Source organism: Ovis aries, chromosome 15 (assembly GCF_016772045.2).
Source record: "Ovis aries strain OAR_USU_Benz2616 breed Rambouillet chromosome 15, ARS-UI_Ramb_v3.0, whole genome shotgun sequence".
Taxonomy (NCBI): Eukaryota; Metazoa; Chordata; class Mammalia; order Artiodactyla; family Bovidae; genus Ovis; species Ovis aries.
Window position 1 is genome coordinate 77545069 of NC_056068.1, and position 12164 is coordinate 77557232.

The window sequence follows — 12164 nt, forward strand, 5'->3', positions numbered from 1 at the left end:
TTTCATTTCCCAGATTGAATCTTTTTAAAATTTGACTGAAGATCTCTATCCAAAGTAGCTTTTCTTTTTGAATAGTTTTAGATATTTTAGTTTTGAAATTATAGCCCTTTATGTTTTTTGTCATGATGAATTTGAGGCCAATGATGAATTACTTGACTGTTTTTTAAATTTCTTTTTAGTACTAACTTCCGTAGTGCATAACCTATAAGATCTAGAATAATATATAAAAAGGCTACAGGCTGAAAGATCACTGAGTAAATGCACAATAAATCTTAGTGTAATTGAAAACAATGTTTGAATTAAACAATGAACAAAATTACCACAATGGAAAAGACAGAAAAGGTTTTCACACAGACAAAGTGCTACACACACACACACACACACACACACAAATCCTTAAAGCATAATGAAACATGACATGTGTGGGGGAAACAAAATTAAGATTTAGTACAAATATCACTTTAATAATTTGAGAAATTATTATTCTCATGTATCCTATCATTTAATTCTAGTAAATCAACAAACAATATATGTATATGAATGCATAGGTGTACACAAATGCCTAATACAAAAAACTAAAACCATTTATTTTTCAATTTTTCCAGGGCCTGTTTTACATCCTTGTTCCTTAGGCTGTAAATCAGAGGGTTTAACATGGGAATCACAAGGGTGTAAAACAATGAGGCCATTTTGTCTTCATCTAGAGAGTAGGATGAACTCGGCCTGAAATACATGAAGAGCAGAGTTCCCTGGAAAATTGCCACAGCAGTTAGGTGGGAGGTGCAGGTGGAGAAAGCTTTGAACCTCCCTTCAGCAGAGTGGATCTTCAAGACTGCTAGGATGATATAGCAATAAGAGACAAGGACTCCTGAAATGGAGCTTAATTCAATGAAGCCAAAAATCATGAATATCACTAACTCATTGACCTGCGTGTCTGAGCAAGATATCAACAGGAGAGGCGGAACATCACAAAAAAAGTGGTTAATCTCATTTGACCCACAGAAGCATAAATGAAATGCTAATGTCGTGTTTATCAAACCGTCTATCATTCCCACCAGGTAAACCCCCGCCATGAGCAGGGAGCACACCCTGCTGGACATGCTGACTGCGTAGAGCAAGGGGCTGCTGATGGCCTTGTACCGGTCATAGGCCATCACTGCCAGCAGGAGACACTCAGAATCGACAAAGATACAGAGAACCAAGAATTGCAGAGCACAGCCATAGGAGGGGATTGATTTGTTCTTGGCAAACAGGTCCACCAGCATCTTAGGGCCGATGGCTGTGGAATAGCAGAGGTCACAGAAGGAGAGGTGGCTGAGGAAAAAGTACATGGGTGTGTGCAGCTGGGGATCCATCCTAATGAGGGTGATCATTCCCAGATTTGCCAGAAGATTGATGAGATAAACAAGGAGAAACATTGTAAATAGGATGACTTTGTTCTCAGCGTTATCAGTAATTCCCAAGAAAATGAACTCAGTCACGGAGGAGCAATTCTCTCTTTCCATTCTTCTTAGATCTTGTGCAAACTTTTGAGAAAGTTATCAAGAAAATCACATATGTGTATTTAATGCTTCTGCACAACAACAACAAAAATCATAAGGCAGAGCCTGCTGTTTTTCCTTAATTGTCTTTTTATCCTTAGAAAATAATCCAGTCTTATACCTACTCTTTGAAGAGGCATAACTGTCTATTCTGCAATAATAAAAGGCATATGAGGAAGACCTTTGAGAATGTTTCAATTCAATCTAGTTGCCACTCATGAGGTTGCTACTTTCTACAAACTCTTCTCTGAGCCTTATTTTTCTTATATCAGAGAGAAGAGCTGGATGATTTTGCCTTTCTAAAGTTCTTTAAAAAGATGCTCAACATCACTCATTATTAGAGAAATGCAAATCAAAACCACAATGAGGTACCACTTCACACCAGTCAGAATGGCTGCGATCCAAAAATCTGCAAGCAATAAATGCTGGAGAGGGTGTGGAGAAAAGGGAACCCTCCTACACTGTTGGTGGGAATGCAAACTAGTACAGCCACTATGGAGAACAGTGTGGAGATTCCTTAAAAAATTGCAAATAGAACTACCTTATGACCCAGCAATCCCACTGCTGGGCATACACACCGAGGAAACCAGAATTGAAAGAGACACATGTACCCCAATGTTCATCGCAGCACTGTTTATAATAGCCAGGACATGGAAACAACCTAGATGTCCATCAGCAGATGAATGGATAAGAAAGCAGTGGTACATATACACAATGGAGTATTACTCAGCTGTTAAAAAGAATTCATTTGAATCAGTTCTGATGAGATGGATGAAACTGGAGCCGATTATACAGAGTGAAGTAAGCCAGAAAGAAAAACACCAATACAGTATACTAACACATATATATGGAATTTAGGAAGATGGCAATGACGACCCTGTATGCAAGACAGGGAAAGAGACACAGATGTGTATAACGGACTTTTGGATTCAGAGGGAGAGGGAGAGGGTGGGATGATTTGGGAGAATCACATTCTAACATGTATACTATCATGTGAATTGAATCGCCAGTCTATGTCTGACGCAGGATGCAGCATGCTTGGGGCTGGTGCATGGGGATGACCCAGAAAGATGTTATGGGGAGGGAGGTGGGAGGGGGGTTCATGTTTGGGAATGCATGTAAGAATTAAAGATTTTAAAATTTAAAAAATAAAAAACTAAAATTAAAAAAAAAAAACCACATGGAAGAGACACCAGTGTTAGCAAGACCAGATTCTAAGACTTTGTACTGAGCTTTCCCTTTGTTTAAAAATATTCACTTGAATACAAAAAAGATTACTATTTTTTGTCTCTCAAAAAGACATGATTGGATAAGAAAGCATTTGAATCAGTTCTGATGAGATGGATGAAACTGGAGCCAATTATACAGCTTGAAGTAAGCCAGAAAGAAAAACACCAATACAGTATACTAACACATATATATGGAATTTAGGAAGATGGCAATGACGACCCTGTATGCAAGACAGCAAAAAAGACACAGATGTGTATAACGGACTTTTGGACTCAGAGGGAGAGGGAGAGGGTGGGATGTTTTGGGAGAATGGGAATTCTAACATGTATACTATCATGTAAGAATTGAATCGCCAGTCCATGTCTGACGTAGGGTGCAGCATGCTTGGGGCTGGTGCATGGGGATGACCCAGAGAGATGTTGTGGGGAGGGAGGTGGGAGGGGGGGTCATGTTTGGGAACTCATGTAAGAATTAAAGATTTTAAAATTAAAAATAATAATAATAATAAATAAAAGAAAAAAAAAAAGACATGATTGGTTTAAGAATGTTCTTCTTAGTTCCAGAAACAGTGAGTACATCAACGACTAGTAATAACAAAAATCATTGTTACTGGTTTTAGCTTATCTTCTGCTTAGCATTTGGTGAGACATGAAATAAGTTATTACTGTCCTGCTCCTAGAAACTTGCTATTGCTTTCCCATAATGCTCATTACCTCTCTGTGGAGAGGTTACCGTCTAGGATGACTCTCTTGACCAGTGGAAGAAAAAGAGCTAAAAGAAGTGAAAACAACAGAATGTACCACATATATTTGCATCACTTTAGATTTTAAATGACTTTCAATTTAATTGAATGTAAATTAGATGAGGGATAATAAATGATTCTAAAATGCAAAGACCGTGCTCTCTCTGTTGTGTTCATGTGTATGCCTGTGTTTCATGTGTATACCTGTGTATATATCTAAATTGAAGTGAAAGCAATGCATTTTTTTTTTAGACCTAAGTAAATATAGTACCTGGTTTACATGGAGGTGAATTTGGACAGGTTTTTGTTTTTATTGCTGTATCTATGCTATAAAAGAAAACACACCTTAATTTTTTTGTTTCTATAAAGCAAAACACATTTTATATTCATGAACAGTTGCTCATTGAAAAAAGAGCAAAGACTTTTATGTGAGCCAGCATGAAAATAAAATTACATTATGAATGTTAACAAGTTCAGACAGACTCTTCCAATTTTGTGAAGAAAATATTATTTGCTATTAAATGCAGATTTTAATGAGTAGGTAGGCATAAAGTCCTTCATTTACAAACTTTTATTTTCCCCCCAGTTTAAATATTTTCTCTTATTTTTCTTCAGTTAGGATCTGGAAACATACCTGGAAAGAGCAGGTCTTGGTTAGTTGAACAGTAATGTGCATTTGGTCTTTTATTTCACCAGGTATATTGGGACTTAAATCCCTGTGCTATGGCCCTTAGGCTTTAGTGTTATTCAAACACTTCATTAATTATATTTCTGCTTCCGTATATTCCCCTGGCAGAGGAAGACATGGCTAGATAGCATCACTGACTCAATGGACGTTAATTTGAGCAAACTCTGGGAGATAGTGGAGGACAGAGGAGCCTGGTGCGCTGCCATCCCTGAGGGTGCAGAGTCAGACAGACTTTGAAACAGGACAACCAGCACAACATTCCCCTGTGAATTCAGAAACAATTTAGCAGAAACGGAGTTTTTCTGCTTCATTATTGTGTCCAAATTGCTCTGTGGAAGGAAGGGTACAGCAAATGGTATGTATGGTGTGTGTCAGCTACCCGAAAACTACCTCCTCTTTCTTGAGTCAAAGAGGAAACTTAGTGAAATTCTAAAAGATCCCCCTTCATCCAACCCTTTTTGATTGTTCATTGTGTTTTTGAACACCAAATATTCTCCTTCACTACCTCATGTCAGAATGTTACACTTTGATCACATTTTCTTTTATCTTGAAATATAATCCTATGTCATAAAATCATCCTTCTAATGTATACAGTTCTTTGATTTTTAGTGCACTTTCAAATTTGTTCACTCATTACTACTATCTACTTCCAGAACATCTTCATCAGCCCCAGAAGAAATCTACACCTTCTAGCTCTCACTCTCCTTTCCTCCCTCTCGAGCCTGGCAACTGCTAATCTACTTTCTGATCCTGTGTGGTTTCCTATTATTGGCCTTGCGTATAAAGAGAATCATGCTGTGTGTGTGTGCTTCTTGTCAGGTTTATTTTCTTTGGTAAAATATTTACCAGTTTCATCCATGTTGTTGCATGTGTTAGAATTCCGTTTCATTATGTGGCTGAATAGCATTTCATGTTAAGGATATAATATACTTTGGCGATCCATTTTTCAGAAGGATGAACACTGGCTTGCTTCTACTGTTCAGCTGATATGACTAATGACACGATAAACATTCCTGTCAATCCCTTTCAAGATAGCCCTCTTTACCAAATATCAGCTTTTTCCCACTTTCCAACCACATATCATCCAAGGACATTTCACTGATTTTGTGACTTCATCACATTGTCTAAATAGTGCACTCTTTTCTGAATTATGTTTATTTTATTTTTATTTATTTATTTATTTATTTATTTTATTATTATTATTATTTTTTACTGCATTAAAGGTCACAGGAATGAAATCAATGGTTGCTTTGTACTTCCTAAAGTATATGGTGCTAGGATTTGTAAAGGTAGTGGTTTCTAAATATTTATTGTTATGCATTTTTCACTATCAAATGAAGGACAGAGAACAATTACAAGGATAAAAACATACTTGCTTTGGGAATTGTTTATGTATATAGAACACATGAGTGAAGATGTCTCATTTTAAAAATTGTGCATGGTGACGATTTTTTCTAAATCAACGGAGTTCTATTCAGTTCAGTTCAGTTCAGTCGCTCAGTCGTGTCCAACTCTTTGCGACCCCATGAATTGCAGTACGCCAGGCCTCCCTGTCCATCATCAACTCCTGGAGTTCACTCAGATTCATGTCCATAGAGTCGGTGATGCCATCCAGCCATCTCATCCTCTGTCGTCCCCTTCTCCTCCTGCCCCCCCAATCCCTTCAAGTGTCAGTCTTTTCCAATGAGTCCACTCTTCGCATGAGGTGGCCAAAGTACCGGAGTTTCAACTTTAGCATCATTCCTTCCAAAGAACACCCAGGACTGATCTCTTTTAGAATGGACTGGTTGGATCTCCTTGCAGTCCAAGGGACCCTCAAGAGTCTTCTCCAACACCACAGTTCAAAAGCATCAATTCTTTGGTTCTCAGCTTTCTTCACAGTCCAACTCTCATATCCATACATGACTACTGGAGAAACCATAGCCTTGACTAATGTCTCTGCTTTTGAATAGGCTATCTAGGTTGGTCATAACTTTTCTTCCATGGAGTAAGTGTCTTTTAATTTCATGGCTGCACTCACCATCTGCAGTGATTTTGGAGCCCCCCAGAATAAAGTCTGACACTGTTTCCACTGTTTCCCCGTCTATTTCCCATGAAGTGATGGGAATAGATGCCATAATCCTAGTTTTCTGAATGTTGAGCTTTAAGCCAACTTTTTCACTCTCCTCTTTCACTTTCATCAAGAGGCTTTTTAGTTCCTCTTCACTTTCTGCCATATGGGTGGTGTCATCTGCATATCTGAGATTACTGATATTTCTCCTGGCAATCTTGATTCCACCTTGTGCTTCTTCCAGCCCAAAGTTTCTCATGATGTACTCTGCATATAAGCTCAATAAGCAGGGTGACAATATACAGCCTTGACGTACTCCTTTTCCTATTTGGAACCAGTCTGTTGTTCCATGTCCAGTTGTAATATTTTTCTTAAGATAATTTGTTTTCTATTATTTATATTAGTTATATATAAAATTGAAAAAAAAAAACATCTTGGACATTACACTTTTATGTCCTCCTTAAGCCCTCCCAAACAGATAGCAATTGAATTCTCCATACTCCTCAAACATGGTCTTCCATCTTGGTATCTGGTCTGACTGGGCTGCTTCCTAAGGTCACAGAAAGTAAAATAATGCCTTAAGTAGATGGTTGTTTGTGGAATTCAAAGAGACAAAGAAAGATGTTTAACAATGGCGGAAAATGAGGGAAAAGGAAAGGCAATCATCTTAGGCGATATGACACACTGTTGATAGCTGATAATGGCAGCGCAGTAATACAGTTTACCAAGGCTTTCCCCATTGCTCTTTGTAACCTAATTTCCAACTTCCTTTCTTCTTTTTCCCCCTGATTTATTCAGATATAACTGTCAAATAGCATTTGCATTCATTAGATAAACAAAGTGATGATTTGCTATATGTATACATTGTGAAATGATTACAACACTAAAATTGGTTAACACATTCACACCTCACACAGTTACCATTGTAGTGTGTGTATAGTGAGACCATTTAAGATCCACTTTTGTAGCTAATTTCAAGCTTATAATATGGCATGGTTAACCAGAGTCACCATGGATATTAGATCCCCAGAGCTTATTCGTCAAATGTAATAACAAAAGCTTTGCACACTTTGAACAGCATCGCCCATTTCTCCCACCTTCCAACTCCTAGCAACCAATAATCTTCTTTCTGTTTCTATGAGTTCATTCTACCTTTTTAGGTCCCACATATACATGAGATCATACATTACTAGTTTTTCTCCGACTGACATGGTTTACTTAGATTAACATCCTTGGAATACCCCATGCTGCAGAAAACATGACTTCTTTACCGCTAAAGACAGGGGATTCTCTACTTCAAGACTTGTCCCATGGTCACATCCTCCGACTGCTATCTGTTCCTCACCCAAAATGGATCTTTCTTAGATATGAGACGGAATATCTTTATCCAAAGATGCTTTTACTTTATACTAGTTTTATAGAGTTTGCTTTTGGATTTACAGCACTCAATTTTTTATTCCATGATGATTTTAAATCTAATTATGACTTTCTTGACTGTTTAGTTCATTATTGGCTAATATTAGCACCAACTTAAGTTCATTAAAATATTAAAAAAATGTACTATATAAAATATAAAGAACCTAAGTGGTGGAAGATTGCTCAATACATGCATAATGTCTTAGTGAAATTGAAATAATGTTTGAATGGAAAATTAGTCCAGAATTAGCACAGCTAGAAATGTCAAAAGGTTTTTCAAAAATAGCAAGTGCCTTATAGAAACTCTTGGCTACATACTAAGCATAACATTTGAGGGGAACTGTAATAGCTCTTAAGAGTGGGGTTTAATACAAATAATTGTTCATTTAGGAATCTGAAAAAATTATGTTTCTCGTGTATCATGCCATATAATTTTAATTAAGCAATTACTATATGTGTATAGTCATATGTACAGATATATAATAAAATATTTAAAACTATAGTTTATTTTTCAATTTCTCTAGGGCCTCTTTTACATCATTGTTCCGCAAACTATAAATCAGAGGGTTTAACATGGGAATCACGAGGGTGTAAAACAATGAGGTCATTTTGTCTTGATCGAGAGAGTAGGAAGAGCTTGGTCGGAAATTCATGAAGAGCAGAGTTCCCTGGAAAATGGCCACCGCAGTTAGGTGGAACGTGCAGGTGGAGAAAGCTTTGAACCTCCCCTCAGCAGAGTGGATTTTCAAGACTGAAAGGATGAGATAACAATAAGAGACAAGGACTCCTGAAATTGTACTCAGCTCAATGAAACCGAAAACAATAAACAACACCAGCTCATTGACCTGTATATCAGAGCAGGAAAGGAGGAAAAGTGGAGGTAAATCACAGAAGAAATGGTTAATCACATTTGACCCACAGAAACATAAGCGGAATGCTAATGTCGTGTGTATCAGAGCATCTGCCATTGCCACCAGGTAAACTCCAGCCACCAGCAGGGAGCGCACCCTGCTGGACACGCTGACTGCATAGAGCAAGGGGCTGCTGATGGCCTTGTACCGGCCATAGGCCATCACTGCCAGCAGGAGACACTCCGAATCGGCAAAGATACAGAAGACCAAGAATTGCAGAGCACAGCCACAGAAAGAGATTGACTTGTTCTTGGCAAATAGGTCCACCAGCATCTTAGGGCCAATGGCTGTGGAATAGCAGAGGTCACAGAAGGAGAGGTGGCTGAGGAAAAAGTACATGGGTGTGTGCAGCTGGGGATCCATCCTAATGAGGGTGATCATTCCCAGATTTGCCAGAAGATTGATGAGATAAACAAGGAGAAACATTGTAAATAGGATCACTTTGTTCTCAGTGTTCTCAGTAATTCCTAAGAAAATGAACTCAGTCAAGGAGGAGCAATTCTCTCTACTCATTCTTCTTTATTCTTGTCTAAAGTTTTAGCAAGTGATCAAGAAAATGACACCTGGATGTGTAACACTTCTGCACATCTGCAAAATATAAAATAGAGCATGATTTTTTTCTATATCTTTATATTTAGAAAATAATTCATGTCAGGTGTATGTATACTTGAAGAGGGATATCTATATATTAAGCAGTAATAAAAATTATCTGGAATTGAGCTTTGAGAAATAGTGATGTAAATTTAGATATCATTCATGAGGTATGCTCCTTTCTACAAGCTCTTCTCTGAGCATTATTTTCCTTATCTCAGTGGGTAGATATCAACAAATTCCACTCTCCTTATCTCTTCAAAATAATTTGTAAGAGACACCAGTGATAGAGAAGCCAGGTTTAAGATATGAGACTGAGCATTTTCTATGCTTGAAAATATTCACTTGAATACAAAAAATGATTAGAAAAGATAATTACAAAATTTATGTTTCTCAAAAACACATGATAAATTTAAGAGTCTTTAACTTAGTTCCAGAAACAATGAGTATAACACTGTCTAGCAGTAATAAAAAAATTATTATGGTACAGATTTTAGTTTATGTTGTGTTTAGTATTAGGAGATACATGAAGTAAGTATTATTTACCTTTTTGCAAGAAATTTATAATTGCTTTCCCACAATGCTCATTATCTCTTTTGTAATAGTTGTAGTCAAGGGATGAATCTATTGACCAGTGGAAGAAAAAAGTTAAAAAGAAATAAAAGCAACAGAATGTACCACATACATTTGCATCACTTTAGATTTTAAATCTCCTTTCTGGATTCAATTTATGATAGGAACATATTTCTATCTCAATTTGTAAACACTGGACCATTCAGAGATGGCTTGGTTATTTCAGCACCAAAGTATCAAATCAGTAGTTTAAAAAAAGAGTCAGCATAGCAGTTGGTGAAAGTAATATGGAGGTAAATGGAGTCCGCAAGTGAGAAAACAATAAAGAAGTCTAGGAACAACAGCATGCCATATAAAAGAAATCTGAAGAAAAAGCCACATGCTCTTTCTGGCTCATCAACAAGGATTTGTAGGGACTTCCCAGAGGAAGGTGCACTTCCTGGGGCTGTGGGAGGCCTGAGAGAGAATTAATTAGGCCTGACCTTGAGGCTAAGTCACCAAGTTGCCTTTCCCCTGTAAAATAGCATCATTCCTGTGGTTAGGAGAAGGCCCAGCCTGCAGGTCTGCCAAGGTGAAGGCAGTGCTGAAGGAAAGAGGGGAAAGGTTTAGCGCCGGGATGGTTTTGTAAGAACAGAGGGTGATGTGGGTGACCAGCTGTCCCAGTTTGTCTGGGATTAAGGTTTCCTGAGTGCAGAGCTGTCTCTGAGACTAGACCAGCAAGGCGTTAGCAGCCATATGTCTATTCATTGCCAGGTGCCTCATGTTCTTTCCCCTGAAATCTCAGATCCTGTTATGAGCTTTCATAAGTATATCAGCAAATGTTACACAACTCCCCCAAGTGCAGGCATAGCTTGTTTTGTTGGGCTTCACTTCACTGTGCTTCTTGCATGTTGTGCGTTTCACAGATTGAAGGACTGTGGCACTCCTCCATTGAGCAAGTCTACTGGCGCCATTTTTCCAACAGCATTTGCTCGCTTTGTGTCTTTGGGTCACATGTTGGTAATGCTCACAATATTTCAACCTTTTTCATTATTACTATGTTTGTTATGGTGATCAGTGATCTTTGATGTTACTTGTGATTGTTCTGGTATTTTTTTTAGCAATAAAGTGATTTTAAATAAAAAAATCTCCTTTAATTTAATAAAATATAAATGAAAAGAGTGACAATAAATACTTCTAAAATACATAGACTTCTCCCTATCTTATATGTATGTATTTATGTGTGTGAATGTGTATATATATATTTAATGTATCTGAGAACAGAATATAAGTAATAGACTTTTTCCCTTAGTTCAGTTCAGTCGCTCAGTCATAGCTGACTCTTTGTGACCCCCAGGGCATATGGTTCATGTGGAGATGAATTTCTACATGTTTTTATTTTTACTGTGGTACCTACACTATTTTTTCAATAAAACAATATATACCTTAAATTGTTTTTTATTACTTACAAAATGATAAAAAGAGTGAAGGTGTTCCCATGAACCAAGAATAAAATGAAATAAATTAAAAGTTATTATGTGTGGATATTAACAAGTTCAGACTCATTCAGTTCTGAGAAGAAAATATTACTAGCCATTAAATGCAGATATTAGAGAATAGGAGGCATAAAATATTCCATTTACAAAACTTTTTCTAAAAAAGTTAAGTGTTTTCTCCTATATTCCTTAAGTTAGGATCTAGAAACTTACCTGAGATGAGCAGGGTTTGAGTAGCTGAACAACAACCAGGGTGTGTTAGTCACTCAGTCGTGTCCAGCTCTTTGTGACCCCGTGTGACCCTCTCTGGCTCCTCTGTCCATGGACTTCTCCAAGCAAGAATACTGGAGTGGGTTGCTCTTCCCTTCTCCCAGGGATCTTCCCCATCCAGGGATCACACCTCGGTCTCTTGTACTGCAAGCAGGCGCTTTGCCATCTGAGCCACCAGGGAAGACCCACAGGCAGGTGGCCTTTTATTTTACCAGGTTCATTAGGACTTAAATCCCAGCGCTACTGCCCTTAGGCTTTGATGTTATATAGACACTCCATTAATTATATTTCTGTTTCTCTATATTCCCTTGAGAATTCAAAACAACTGAGCACCAGCTGAGTTTTTGTCCTTCACTATTGTTACCAAATCGCTCTGTGTTAGGAAGAAAACTGCAAACTTTAAGGCTGCTTAACAGTTACCCTGAAACCATCTCCTCCTTCTCTAGTAAAACAGGAAACATAACGAAACTCAAAAAAAGTCCCTCCCTCCATCACTTCTAACTTCTTTGCATTTTTTCATTGTTTTTGAAACATTCTCTTTCATACCTCATTTAGGAGTATTACTACATTCCTACTGTATTTTCTTTTATATTGAAATATAATACTCATATCACATACACCATAAAATTCACCCTTTTAAAGTAGATAGGTTTTTTTTTTTTTAAGTTTTATTGTGT

The 12164-nt window shown here is 37.5% G+C and overlaps 2 protein-coding genes across 2 annotated transcripts; both read right to left on the bottom strand.

Moving 5' to 3' along the window:
- Window positions 1–575: 575 nt before the first annotated feature.
- On the bottom strand, window positions 576–1505 carry LOC114118442 (olfactory receptor 5W2-like). The gene has a single exon (XM_027979585.1). It carries the CDS (start codon window positions 1503–1505, stop codon window positions 576–578), a length of 930 nt encoding a protein of 309 aa, XP_027835386.1.
- Window positions 1506–8164: 6659 nt separating this feature from the next.
- Window positions 8165–9091, bottom strand: LOC114118318 (olfactory receptor 5W2-like). The gene has a single exon (XM_027979065.2). It carries the CDS (start codon window positions 9089–9091, stop codon window positions 8165–8167), a length of 927 nt encoding a protein of 308 aa, XP_027834866.2.
- Between the last annotated feature and the right edge of the window lie 3073 nt (window positions 9092–12164).

What these genes read in the sequence shown, in the direction of transcription:
- LOC114118442 (XM_027979585.1), bottom strand. Translation starts at nt 1,505, where the DNA reads ATGGAAAGAGAGAATTGCTCCTCCGTGACTGAGTTCATTTTCTTGGGA.
- LOC114118318 (XM_027979065.2), bottom strand. Translation starts at nt 9,091, where the DNA reads ATGAGTAGAGAGAATTGCTCCTCCTTGACTGAGTTCATTTTCTTAGGA.